The 13,179-nt window shown below is 33.8% G+C and overlaps 2 protein-coding genes across 3 annotated transcripts; both read right to left on the bottom strand.

Moving 5' to 3' along the window:
• Positions 1-1,224: 1,224 nt before the first annotated feature.
• On the bottom strand, positions 1,225-1,635 carry LOC138896358 (subtilisin-like serine-protease S). Its single transcript, XM_070181163.1, has one exon. It carries the CDS (start codon positions 1,633-1,635, stop codon positions 1,225-1,227), a length of 411 nt encoding a protein of 136 aa, XP_070037264.1.
• On the bottom strand, positions 1,405-5,264 carry LOC104103998 (CO(2)-response secreted protease-like). Of its 2 annotated transcripts, XM_018773378.3 has the most exons (6): positions 5,234-5,264; positions 4,500-4,594; positions 3,969-4,227; positions 3,254-3,365; positions 2,470-2,667; positions 1,405-1,764 (listed from the first exon to the last, which is right to left on the bottom strand). In XM_018773378.3, the coding sequence occupies exons 3-5, from the start codon at positions 4,109-4,111 to the stop codon at positions 2,581-2,583; spliced, it is 342 nt and encodes a 113-aa protein (XP_018628894.1). In that variant the 5' UTR covers positions 4,112-4,227; positions 4,500-4,594; positions 5,234-5,264; the 3' UTR covers positions 1,405-1,764; positions 2,470-2,580. The 2 variants fall into 2 exon arrangements, with proteins under 2 accessions (XP_018628894.1, XP_070035961.1); XM_070179860.1 differs by lacking the exon at positions 5,234-5,264 and having other exon boundaries at positions 4,500-4,656.
• Positions 5,265-13,179: the final 7,915 nt, after the last annotated feature.

The raw sequence follows: 13,179 nt of genomic DNA, 5'->3' as shown, positions 1-13,179 counted from the left end.
TTTCATCAACAGTTGGATTACCATAAAGAGCATTCATATATTCATGGTTTAATTGTTCACCGGGTGCAATATTATGGCAAAATTGACTCTCGGTAAATTGTAATAAACTATTATCGCTATCAAGAATAGCATGTGTAGGACGGGTAACAGATTTCGGCCGGGGAGCCGGGGAAAGTGGAGGAGGAACAGATTGGCCACTAGATTCACCACTCTTGGATTTTTTCTTATTTTTACTAAACATTTTTTTAGGGAATAAGCCATCTTAATTAATCAAGCAAAGTAAATAAAACAAACAAAACTATAATATTAAAACTTAAGAGTTGGAACGAGTTTACCGAATTGACGAACATCTTGTTGAAAAATAATTATCGTTGAAGACTTGAAGACTTGAAGACTTCAATTCACCAACTTCACAATTTTGCACAAATTGTAACAATTAAGTAAGCAATTATAGAAGAATATTAGAGAGAGATTGATGATTTTGTGAGAAAAATGAAAGAATGAGGAGGTATTTATAGTTGAAAATAGGAAAAAAGTGTAATTATAAAAAGATTGGGGTTAAAACAAATTTTGGGGGGTTAGATGACTATTTTGCAAATAGCCAACGATTATTTTGGCAGACCAAACGGCTAGTTTTTAAATGGCCAAACGGTCAATTTTTTTTTAAAAAAAAAATTATCCATTGGGCCCGTTTAAGACCGTTTAGGACCGCTTGAACCGGCCCACTTCTGAGCCGGTCCCGGTCCTAAACGGTCCCGGTCTCGCGGGCCTCCCCTATGAGACCGGCCCACTACCCGGCCCACCACCCCACGGTCCCGGTCCTATCCGGTTAGGACCGTTTAGGCCCACCGCCCATGTGGGCTTGCGGTCCTGGGCCGGTCCCGATCCTAACCGGCCCACTAGCCACCCCTATATAGTAGTGAAGAAGTCATGAAAAAAATAGTAATAGCATCAAGATAATAGAAAACTAAAGCAGTAAAAATATCATGTAGTGATAGAGATCTAAGAATAAAAACATACGAGAATAATACTAGTGCAACCGGTAAGGGAAGGAAAAATGCTCGACAAAGATGATCTCAATGAAAGACAAAGGAGAAACTGAATCCAAAGTTGGAATTAATCAGAAACAGTGTGTAAAGTATTCTAAACTACATTCTTGATATGGTATATACTAAGAACCAAGACTATAATCCTATTAACCCTGAACTGCTAAAAAATAAATTTTCAGAAGTGTGTATTCTGAGTTTGTACAGCAACAGGACTTCTAACCCTATGAACATTATTAAACCAAGTATAGCTTCCAAAAACATCTTTGTTTAATGGTTGCAAAGGAGTGATATCCACTCGAAATGTTGCTTTACTTCCATCGCGTTGAAAGCTTAGGGTACTCGGCTTCACTTCTATCTCAACTTGGAAATCAGTAGGATCGCCATATTTTCCTCGATAAGTGACTGTACGATAAACTGATATCGTCTTATTTCTCAAATTTGAAACTTCGATCGAGGGGTAGTTAAGATCGTAATGTGGAAGCTGACTATTATTAGAGCACTCAATTTGATATCCCAATAAACCTTGTAAAGTTCTTTGAGTGATTCCAACAGCACTAGAACATAGATAGGAAACTATATCTTCCATGTCGAAATCATAAACCAGGCCTGGATTTAGTGCAGCATTTGGGTTCAACAAGCCTGAACCAATGTGGTGTTGCAATAACATTCCCTGAATCTGTTTGTATTGGCTTCTTAGAATTGTCCAAGTTATAAGCTGCATAAAACAAACCATATTGTTAAGATCAAATATGAGACACCAACCTTAGAATTTCTAAATCAAGAAAAAGAATTTCAAGTAATTGTTTAAGTATAACAAACAAGTTATTGCATTATGAAAAGGGTTCAATGGGATGGTCGAGATCCCTCTACCGTTAACAAAATGTCTCGGATTTAAGTTATGGGATGAAAAACTTTTTGGTAGGGTGCGCTTTGCTCCCATAGTGGGCCTACATGGCGTCAATTCAGATTAGTCGGCCAGTGAGCTTCGAATTTCGGATGGTTACAACAACAATAACAAGGGCTTTAACACATTAGGTCAATTAGCTAAAAATAATTACAGCCGCTATCCAAATGTTAAAAAAATACACTTATTATGTATAAAATACGTATATTATATGTATATTATACATTAAATATATCAAAATATACATTTGCCAGCTATTATTTTGGAGATGTATATTTCCCTAATAACTATGCGTTAGTCCCAAACAAGTTAGAATTGATCATATGAATCCTCATTGACCGTGTTGCTCCATTAAAACTCATCTCATGCCAAAAGCGATATCGGATGGTTGAACTCAAAAAATCAAGTTTAGTCTGTCAAATACTTTTTTTTAGGAATCCTAAACTTACGAGCCCGATTAATCTGAATTCGAGCCGCCTATGAGCTTGTTTTTTAGCATTAGTAAAGAATACATACCTGTTGTCATCAATGCAGATTTTATTTCAGCTGGACTCCAATGAGGATAAAGAGCTTTTAGAAGTGCAGCCACACCAGTAACATGAGGGGTTGCCATTGAAGTTCCTGACATTATATCGTAGAATATCGAGTCTGCTCTCGCCTTTCAAAAGGAGGCCAAGCTGCTAAAATGTTTCTTCCTGGTGCTGCTAAATCAGGCTATAACCAAACTAGTGTCAGCACTTGATTTACGTTAATACAAACAGAGAGGCGGATTCAGGATTTCAAAAGGATGGGTGCATTGTTATAAAGAAGTGGATCTAGAATTTATACTTCACGGGTTTAACTTTAGTCTTTTACCATAAACTCACTACACTTTTAAAATTACAGGTTCAAAATTATATTCTTTTTGAAATTTTAGTAATTTTCACATATATATCTATACTCCATGCAGAAAACAAGATCGTTTAGAGTGGCATTTTCACATATATATCTATATTTAAGTAATTTTGAAGCAATATAACATTGTTTTACATGGTTTAGGGAGAATAATATTGGTTCACGTGAATCCATACCCCTTAACCTAGATACACCTCCGCAAACAGAAGTTGAGCTAGAATTTGAAGTTTATGAATTTTGAACTTGCCAGCAAATCCATCGCTCGTTTAAGTAACTAAGTACGCAATTAAACATTTATACGTATATAATGAGTTTTCTAATACAAATATATGGTCTACTAGGTCCGACCCTGGTATAAAATATTTTTTAAGAAAAATAAATGAATATTTAAAAGAAAAAAGAGTACCTTAATGATGCCAGGGGCACTGCCAGGTCCTCTTGAAGAGAAATATGCCACAGTAGGCTCATGTTGTGTAGGCTGTTGAACTGATGTTCTTAAAATGATAGCAAAAGGTCGACTGTGTATACATTCAAAAACAAATCATAAATTCAAACCATTAATAAGTTAGTTATGTGATAATTCTTAGCGACTCTGAAATGATTGGTGAAGTCAGCAATTTCGCTAAGGATATTTAAGGAACACTCGGAATTTTAATATATATGCGTAAAAAATAATATTTGACCTATGTCTATACATGATGTTCAACTAATTACCCTTGAGCCTATGCATAGGCGGACCCTGTATATGAAAATGGCAGGAACACTACTATCGAATAAAATTTAAGTAAATGCTGGAGTGAGAATCAAACTTAGACAACACATTAAAAGTCAAGTTGTCTCCCTTTCCCCCTCCCAAATCGGCCAACACAGTTGCCTAAGCTTTGAATCTTAGGGTGAATCAAAATATATACATATTATTTAAGATATATATATATATATATATATAGATACACGTATTTTTGCCAAAATTATCCGGGGACTGGTGACTCCCTACCCTAAGGTAGGTCCACCTCTGAGCCTATGTGGCTACATGGCGAAGGGTGTTCAAGATTTTAATATATGTTTAAAAAGCAAAGAATAATGTAAATTAAAATGAAAGATTTTAGTGTTATATGACTTACTTTGATGATTTCATGTATGCAAAAAGCTTTTCACCTTCTGAGGGAGTAATTGTAGCCAAAGGAATATCATAAGACAAACCAATTTCCTTAGTACCAGCTCCATCAATAACTATAACACCAACTCCCCCCTTTTTTGCGTACATTTACTGCTTTATCATACTTTGAACTGCCCCAAATATCATGAATATCCGTTGTTGTGCAAACCACAATCTTACCATAAATCAAATTATAATCCAATGAATCAGCATCATTGCAAGAGCTAGAAAAAAATATTAAAAAGAATTAGTTATTAGAAAGAATACCATGCAGTGTAAGTATTTAACATAAAAAGGAGCAGCTCGGTGCACGAAGTATTCCGTGTTCACAGAGAGTTAGGAGAAGGGTTACGTTCACGGTGTAAATATTTAACATAAAAAGGAGCAACCCAGTGCACAAAGCATCTCGCGTTCACCGCAGGGTCAGGAGAAGGACTGTTTTCACCTGTGTTCTCGGTGTAAATATTTAACATATCAAAAAAATAAAGTTAATTACCTTGCTCTGTCAATATAGGCATTACCAATTGCTGCATCTTTTGCAACAACAAGGTTTGCATAACCAGTCATCTGATTAATATTGCGTGCAAAACCCTAAAATTCAAGTCGACAAAAAAATAATTCAAAATGAAGAAAAGAAAAATCGAAAGGAGAAAAAAATTTAATTTCCATTCCCTATGGCATAAGTTAACATTGATCTGTCTATTAAAGTCAGAAGATGTCCCACAAATATTATGATAGGTTTAAGACTAAAGTCTTATAAGTGTTATAGGCACACAAATATTATACCAGTATATTTACATCATAAGTTTTAAAATGTCTTTCTTAAACTCCATTTTGAGGCAGACTACATCACATTAATTGAAAACGGGGAAATATATTTTATAGCCCCATCTATGGGTGTCAATTTTTTTTTTTTTTGGGGGGGGTTGGTTGGCTGATATTGGACGGGTCAAAATGGCTTAAGTGGGCGGCGGGCTGAGACGGGTTGGGTCAAAAAGGGGTAAAATTTGGCATAGCCTAATCCCTCCAACTCTAAACAAGCTTTAATTAATATGTTTGTTTTGTTATGGTTATCTATAACATATCAAATAAAACAAAAAAAATTTAAGATATTCTGGCAAAGTTACTCATCGATCAATTTGAACTAAAAATTAGTCCAATTTTAAATACACTGAGATGAGTTATGTCAAAATGAGCCGAGTTCAAGAAATGAGCGGGTCATTGACTTACCATCAAGATTTAGATACATACTCTCTATCAGTTGAGGTAGCTGCAACAGTAATGGTCCAAGGAGAAGCATTTGAAACTGTACGTGTTTCGTGGAAATTAGCAGCTGCAGATGAGACCACGACGCCGTTTTGGAACGCGTGCAATACCGCGATGGCGTTACAGTCCTGAAGAAAAGTTGGATGACCATCCGTGACAATATTACCGAGTGAAATTGATATGACATCTACACCATCATAAATCGCGTCGTCGAAAGCTTTGAGTAAATCAGAACAAGTGCACCCGGTTGAGCCAACATGCTTTGTAAATAGCTAATCTTGCTTTTGGAGCTCCGCCTCTCATTGTGTCGCCGCTGCCGTTATCGAGCGAAACCGGTACTCCCACGGCGGTAGACGCCGTGTGTGTACCGTGACCAAAATCATCACGGGCAGACATGTAATATCGATGATTTAATGAACTTATAGGGTGGCCTTGCTCCTTCTCAAATCCTTGATAATAATAACGGGCACCAATAATTTTACTGCATACACAAATGAAATAGGAATATAAGTTCCTTTTGGTGTAGTATAAAATATGAGGATTAAACTTCTTAAGTAGTTTAAAATATAGCATGAATTACATATACTCGCGAAGCCATAAAATTCAATATTTTGAACACTCTTTGCTCGTGTGCTATATAATTAAGGGTGTTGAAAATCTATTGTTTGATTAATATTAAGTACTAATACTTTACCCTATACACAATATAATTTTTCGACAAAGTGTGTTCAATTGACCTCACATAACTTCGCCCCTAATCATACACACACATACACACACTCTATGTATATTATATTATTAAACATCTTTCACTTTTTAAAGACACGTTAAAAATGGTACTTCATCATGTCTTAATATTAGTCGTTTTGGCAAACTAAATTTATTTTAAAACATGACATTTTAGAAACATAAGGTGTGGAAATTCACACTTACTGCTCCAATTGGTATATAAATATTAAGTTAGATGTTTAAAAGAGATAAGGGATAGTTTAGACAAATAATCTTATATTATTAAAGCTATTAAATACTTATAAGATAGTGCACGAAAATCTTAAAAGACAAACAATATTAAAAAAAGACAGTATTAATTTCTTACCGAGGGCATCGAACATCGTCATCCCAACATCCACCCCTCCATCGTGATGGCACAGGTCCAAGTAGGGGTGGCAAGTGGGTCGGGTCCGGTCCTAAGTGAGCTTTGCGGGCCCGGTTCTAAGTGGGCCGGTCCTATGCGGTCCGGTCCTAAACGGTCCTGGGCTTCGCGGGCTTATTGCTGGAACCGGCTCGGGATCGGGACCACGAACTAACGGGCCCGGATTAAGTGGGTCGGTTCCGGGCCCAAACGGGCCTAAACGGGCCCAACAGAAACTTTCTATTTTTAATTTTTTTTTTATAGAAGTTAGAGAAAAAAATAGTAATAAAGATAAATAAGCTATATTCGATTTATATACTATATATACATCTTAAAATATATATATACTATATTATATATACATAGTATACATCTTAAAATATACTATATATACATCTTAAGATATACTATATATATATATAGTATAGTATAGTAGATCTTAAGATATATATACATCTTAAGATATATAAGCTATATATATATATATAGAGTATATATAGTAAGATGTATTACTATCGAATATGACTTATAAACTATGTATATATATTATAGTATATATATAGTATATTATAGTATATATATACATTTTAAGATATATATATATATATATATAGTTATATACACACTATACTATATATACATAGTATATTCGATATACTATAGTATATATACATATATATATAAGCTTATATATATACTATACTATACTATACTATATATACATCTTAAGATATATAAGCTATATTCGATTTATATACTATATATACATCTTAATATATATAAGCTATATTCGATATATAAATATAAGCTTATATATATATATACACACACACATACTATACTATATATACATAGTATATAAGTCATATTCTATAGTATACATCTTAAGATATACTATATATACATCTTAAGATATATATATATATACACACACACTATACTATATATACATAGTATATAAGTCATATTCAATAGTATACATCTTAAGATATATAAGCTATATTCGAGATGTATACTATATATACATCTTATATATATATATATATATATATATATATATATATATATATATATATATATATATATATATATATATATATATATATATATACACACATACTATACTATATATACATAGTATATAAGTCATATTCTATAGTATACATCTTAAGATATACTATATATACATCTTAAGATATATATATATATACACACACACTATACTATATATACATAGTATATAAGTCATATTCAATAGTATACATCTTAAGATATATATAATATATATAGTAAGATGTATATATATTATAGTATAGTATAGTATAGTATATACTATATATACAACTTAAGATATATAAGCTATATTCGATATACATATATATATAAGCTTATATATATATACTATACTATACTATGTATACATCTTAAGATATATAAGCTATATTCGATTTATATACTATATATATATATATATATATATATATATATATATATATATATATATATATATATACACACACACACTATACTATATATACATAGTATATAAATCATATTCGATAGTATACATCTTAAGATATACTATATATACTATACTATATATACATGTATATCTACTATATATATCTAGTATACTATGTATATATAGTATATCTTAAGATGTATATATAGTATAGTATATATAGTATATCGAATATAGTTTATATATCTTATGAGATGTGTATATAGTATAGACTATAGTATAGTATAAATATAAGCTTATATGTATACTATACTATACTATAATATATATATACATCTCACTATATATAAGCTATATTCGATTTATATACTATATATACATCTTAAGATATACTATATATACATGTATATCTACTATATATATCTAGTATATCTAGTATACTATGTATATATAGTATATCTTAAGATGTATATATAGTATAGTATATATAGTATATCTTAAGATGTATATATAGTATATCTTAAGATGTATATATAGTATATCGAATATAGTTTATATATCTTATGAGATGTATATATAGTATAGACTATAGTATAGTATAAATATAAGCTTATATATATATATATATATACTATATGTATAGCTTAAGATATAAAAGAACAAAAATATTGTAAAGAGATATTCAAATCAATGCGTTATATTTTTATTACAGCATTAAAAATTATGGCAATATCTTTCTTAGTCTTTCTCCCCCCTATGGAATGAGCACAACAAGGTGCTAATACCACCATTGAGAAGAAAAAGAAACTAATCAAGATGTGCCAAAATACAAGTTACATATTAATTTATATGGTATCTCTTACAAATTTCATAAATCCTTCAAGGTCCGGAGGAATTTCCGTTGGTGGTGGCGGAAATGAAGCTTGCTCATCACCGCTTCCAGGCGAAGCATCATCCTCCGCAAGTTCAGCTAGCATTTCTTCATAAGCTTCGTCTACCTCTGGTTGTGATTCAGCAAGTCCAAAATTTCTTCTTTCCGAACGGATCCAATCTCTGAAAAGTACTGATTTTTCCAAGCTCTCCCTCATAGACGCTCTATAATCACCGAGTTGAAGTCTTGCTTGACTGAAAGCGCTCTCTGATGCCACTGTTGAAGCTTGAATAGTTAAAATATCTAGGGTCATCCTTGAAAGAATCGAAAAATATTTTTCGATGTCCTTCCACCATTCCAAAATATTAAAGGAGCCGTCGGGATTCACTTCCTCAATTCCCTGTGACAAATAAACTTCAAGCTCATTTAGTTGTGAAAAATCACTAGTACTAGAACCTTGAGAACCCCTGAACCCTGCCCAAGCACTAAGTGCTCTTACTCCCGCAGTTCTTTTAGATGATTGAGAACTAGAAGAAGAAGGAGTTGGAACATTTGGTCTAGCATGATCTAATGCAACTTGATAAGCATTATAAATAGTTTGAACATTTATTTTAATTGAGGCTATTGCGTTCGGAAGTTTAGACAACTCCTCATCTTCAAGTGCTAAACCATTATAAATAGTTTCATACCAAAATTGAGGACCTCCTAATTTCATAGTAGGATTTAACAATGCAGCAATACCATAAATAGGGGAAATAGGGAAAAAATATTTTTTAAACTTTTTTCTCATGGAATCAATAGCAAGTTGATAAATTTCCCCACCATCTGAAAAATGATCAAACAAATTTGCAAGTTCTGCAATATAACCTAAACAGTTAGAAATAGTAGGATAATATTGCCCAGAAAATTCATTTGTAGCAATATGGAATTTTTCTAAAAAATCTACAAGCATTTTAACATTAGCCCAATCCGCATTTGTAAGGTGCTCATCATCATCACTTACATGAGCATTAAACGTTGAGTTTATGGGGTTTCTATATTCATATGCAATAACTAAACTTTCATACATGTAATTCCATCTAGTTGGACAAGGTTTAGGAACCTTTCTTTCTCTTAGGCCAAATTCATCGCATCTTTTAAAATATTCTCTAAGTCTACTTCTACGATTTGAATAAAAAAGCCAATTAAGAGCCATTTTAACTTTTTCAATTTCAACATTTAAAATTCGCATGCCATCACCCACAATTAAATGGTAAATATGACAAATACATCTAACATGAAAAATATTACTAAATACAGGACTTAGTATCGTGGTAAGCAAGGCTACAACATTTGTGTTACTAGTAGCATTATCCATTGAAACTGATATTATTTTATCACTAATGCAAAAATATCTACAAATATCCGCAATCGTGCTAGAAATAAACTGCCCTGTGTGACGTGAATTAATTATTCTATAAGCAATAATGCGCTTTTGCATTATCCAATGCTCATCAATCCAATGACTGGTAACAGTAAGGTAATCACAGTCATTACCACTTCTACCAATATCAGTTGTAATAGCAAGACGACAATTTATATGAGTAAATAAATAGCGCAAATATTATTCATATTCATGTTTATATTTATAAATATCACTCTTTACGGTTGTGCGAGGAAAACCTTTATAAGTAGGATTATAAATTTTTCTAATATAATGCACAAAGTGGGGGTTAGAAGGAAAACTATAGGGTAAGCACATAACAGTGACCATTTTTGCCAATTCTTCCCGATCTTTTTTTGGATCATAATATAAAATACCACCGGTAACAGTGTTAATTCCCGGTTGAAATTGATTTGACCCGGTACTAAGGTCAGCCTGACTAGGTGCACTTGTCCCCTCAGCCAAAGCTTTCATACGAAAATATCTAGCTTTATCTTGAGGGTGTAGCAATATGTGTCTAGTCAAACTTCCCGTCCCCCCCGACTTCCAACATAACATATTGAAAAACTAACTCTTTGCCACAAGTTTTACACTTAGCCCTATTTTTTTCTCTTAGTTGAGTAAAAAATTGCCAAACAAGAGATGTTTCTGCCCGTTTAGGAGGTTGTCTAGAAAAAGTAGGGGCACTAATAGGAGGGTCAGATGGGGGATCATCTAGATTATTATTAGTTGGGTTAACTTCAGGAGCAGGACTAGTGGGTGTATCATCATCCGGTTGCGTTTCATCAAAATCTATTTCTTCATCATCATTTTCATCAATAGTTGGATTACCATAAAGAGCATTCATATATTCATGGTTTAATTGTTCACCGGGTGTTATATTATGGAAAAATTGACTCTCGATAAATTGTAATAAACTATTATCGCTATCAAGAATAGGAGATGTAGGACGGGTAACATGTTTGGGTCGGGGAGCCGGGGAAAGTGGATGAGGAACATATTGGCTACTAGATTCACCACTCTTCGATTTTCTCTTATTTTTACTAAACATATTTTTTAAGGAATAAGCCATCTTAATTAATCAAGCAAAATAAAAAAAATAAAAAAAATTATAATATTAAAACTTAAGAGTTGGAACGAGTTTACCGAATTGACGAACAACTTGTTGGAAATTGATTATCGTTGAAGACTTCAATTCACCAACTTCACAATTGTTTCATAAATTGTAACAATAAAGTAAGCAATAGTAGAAGTAAATTAGAGAGAGATTGTGATAGATTGATGATTTTGTAAGAAAAAATGAAAGAATGATGGGGTATTTATAGTTGAAAATAGGGAAAAAGTGTAATTATAAAAAGTTTGGGATTAAAACAAAGTTGAGGGGTTAAATGGCTATTTCATAAATAGCCAACGGCTATTTTTGACAGTCCAACGTTTTAAAAAAAAAAAAAAAAAACCGTTGGGCCCGCTAGGCCCGCTAAGGGACCGGGCCGGTCCCGGTCCGGTCCCTGACGGGCCAAACGGTCCCGGGCCTGGCGGGCCCAATCATAGGACCGGCCCACGAGACCGGACCAGGCCCGCTAAAACCGAACCAAACGGTCCTGGCCCGTTTAGCCGTTTGGCCCGTCTGGCCCGCGATCCTGGGCCGGTCCCAGGCCTGGGCCGGCCCACTTGCAAGGCCTAGGTCCAAGTCCTTCCGCGCTAAAACTAGGTGCCTTGGGCCAAATTCCTATTAAAAGTTAAATAATTATGTTATGACATAGTTCTTTAAAATGATCGACACTTGAATTTAGATAAATTAAGCAGAACAAACATGACATATATAAATGCATACCAGAATCAATATCACCAACAATTACATCATAGTCTCCTTGAATAGCAGTAGCATCAAATATGCTATTGGTTGGGGCGTCCAAAAAGTCCCAAGATCTCGTAGTTTGAAGGTAATACGTTTGACTCTCGAAAACAGCAGCAACAGACTCCTTTCCTTCCATTATAAAATGGAGAGAGTTTGAAAAGAAAAAGATAGAGAAGTTAAAAACACGTAGTCGTAAATATATTATTCAAGTAGCACGAGTCGACAAAGTTTAACTTACTAGTACAAAACTCGACTCGATGTTGGTGGATTAAAGTCAAACTATATTAAGAGGTCTCTTAAACTTATTTGATAAATATCATATAATGATGAGACACAAAAGAAGTTATCTTTTGATCTATGAATTAATCAAACATGACAAAAGAAAATAACTATGTTTACCGGAAAAATCGGATAACGTTAGATTTGTGTATAGTTCTAAGGATACGCGATACAATTTGATATAAATCGAATAGAGAAATAGAAATAGGTGTATTCTTGAATATGAGAATGAGAATAGCGAGCAGAAAGAATGAATAATGTAAAGTAAAACAAGTACAATAAAAAATACGTAGTGGAGAACCCATGATATATTGTCTTTTCCTCGATTTACGCCAAGATTCTCTCCCATAGTGCGGTTGCAACGGCCCTAGTCTGCGAGCTCGATACTGGCTCGAGCTCGGTACTGGATCGAGCCCTCGGCCTTGGTCCGAGTTTAATTCTGACTTGGGCTCTCGGTATTCGGGGTGAGTGTTGGTCGGTCTATGCATCTTTGATAATCCCCGCTTTACCTCATAGTTTGATTTGGATATGAGCTCGATAATGATATCAAGCTTGTCATCGATCAGTCTTAGAGCTTGAAGCTTGCCGCCCTTACTTTGGACCTTGACCGAGCTTGTCATGCAGGTATCCTTTGATCGAAATATTATTGTCTCGACCAGTCCGTACGACTGACTCAACTCGTTTTGACCGTACACAGATAGTCCCCTCGTTTCTTGGAAAATGATGTGACGAGAAACGATATGATTTTCCAACAGCTCGATCAGATATATACTGACGTTTTCATCGATCCCGACCATGACGTATGTGATATCTGTCCCATCGGTTCGGTTTTACCGAGGCATTTAATGTGTCAGATGGTGGTCGACCACCTCTGATATTGAACCG

Source organism: Nicotiana tomentosiformis, chromosome 7 (genome assembly GCF_000390325.3).
Source record: "Nicotiana tomentosiformis chromosome 7, ASM39032v3, whole genome shotgun sequence".
In the NCBI taxonomy this organism is placed as follows: Eukaryota; Viridiplantae; Streptophyta; class Magnoliopsida; order Solanales; family Solanaceae; genus Nicotiana; species Nicotiana tomentosiformis.
The sequence above is the reverse complement of the archived record's forward strand: the minus strand, read 5'-3'. Positions and strand labels throughout refer to the sequence as shown.

Bases quoted from the DNA above. Each gene is read 5' to 3' on its own strand.
- LOC138896358 (XM_070181163.1), bottom strand. From the start codon at position 1,635: ATGGAAGATATAGTTTCCTATCTATGTTCTAGTGCTGTTGGAATCACT.
- LOC104103998 (XM_018773378.3), bottom strand. From the start codon at position 4,111: ATGTACGCAAAAAAGGGGGGAGTTGGTGTTATAGTTATTGATGGAGCT. The intron at 3,366-3,968 runs GTAAGTCATATA...ATGTATACACAG, and splicing joins GCATACATGAAATCATCAAA to TCGACCTTTTGCTATCATTT. The intron at 2,668-3,253 runs GTACTCTTTTTT...GTTTGGTTATAG, and splicing joins GTGCCCCTGGCATCATTAAG to CCTGATTTAGCAGCACCAGG.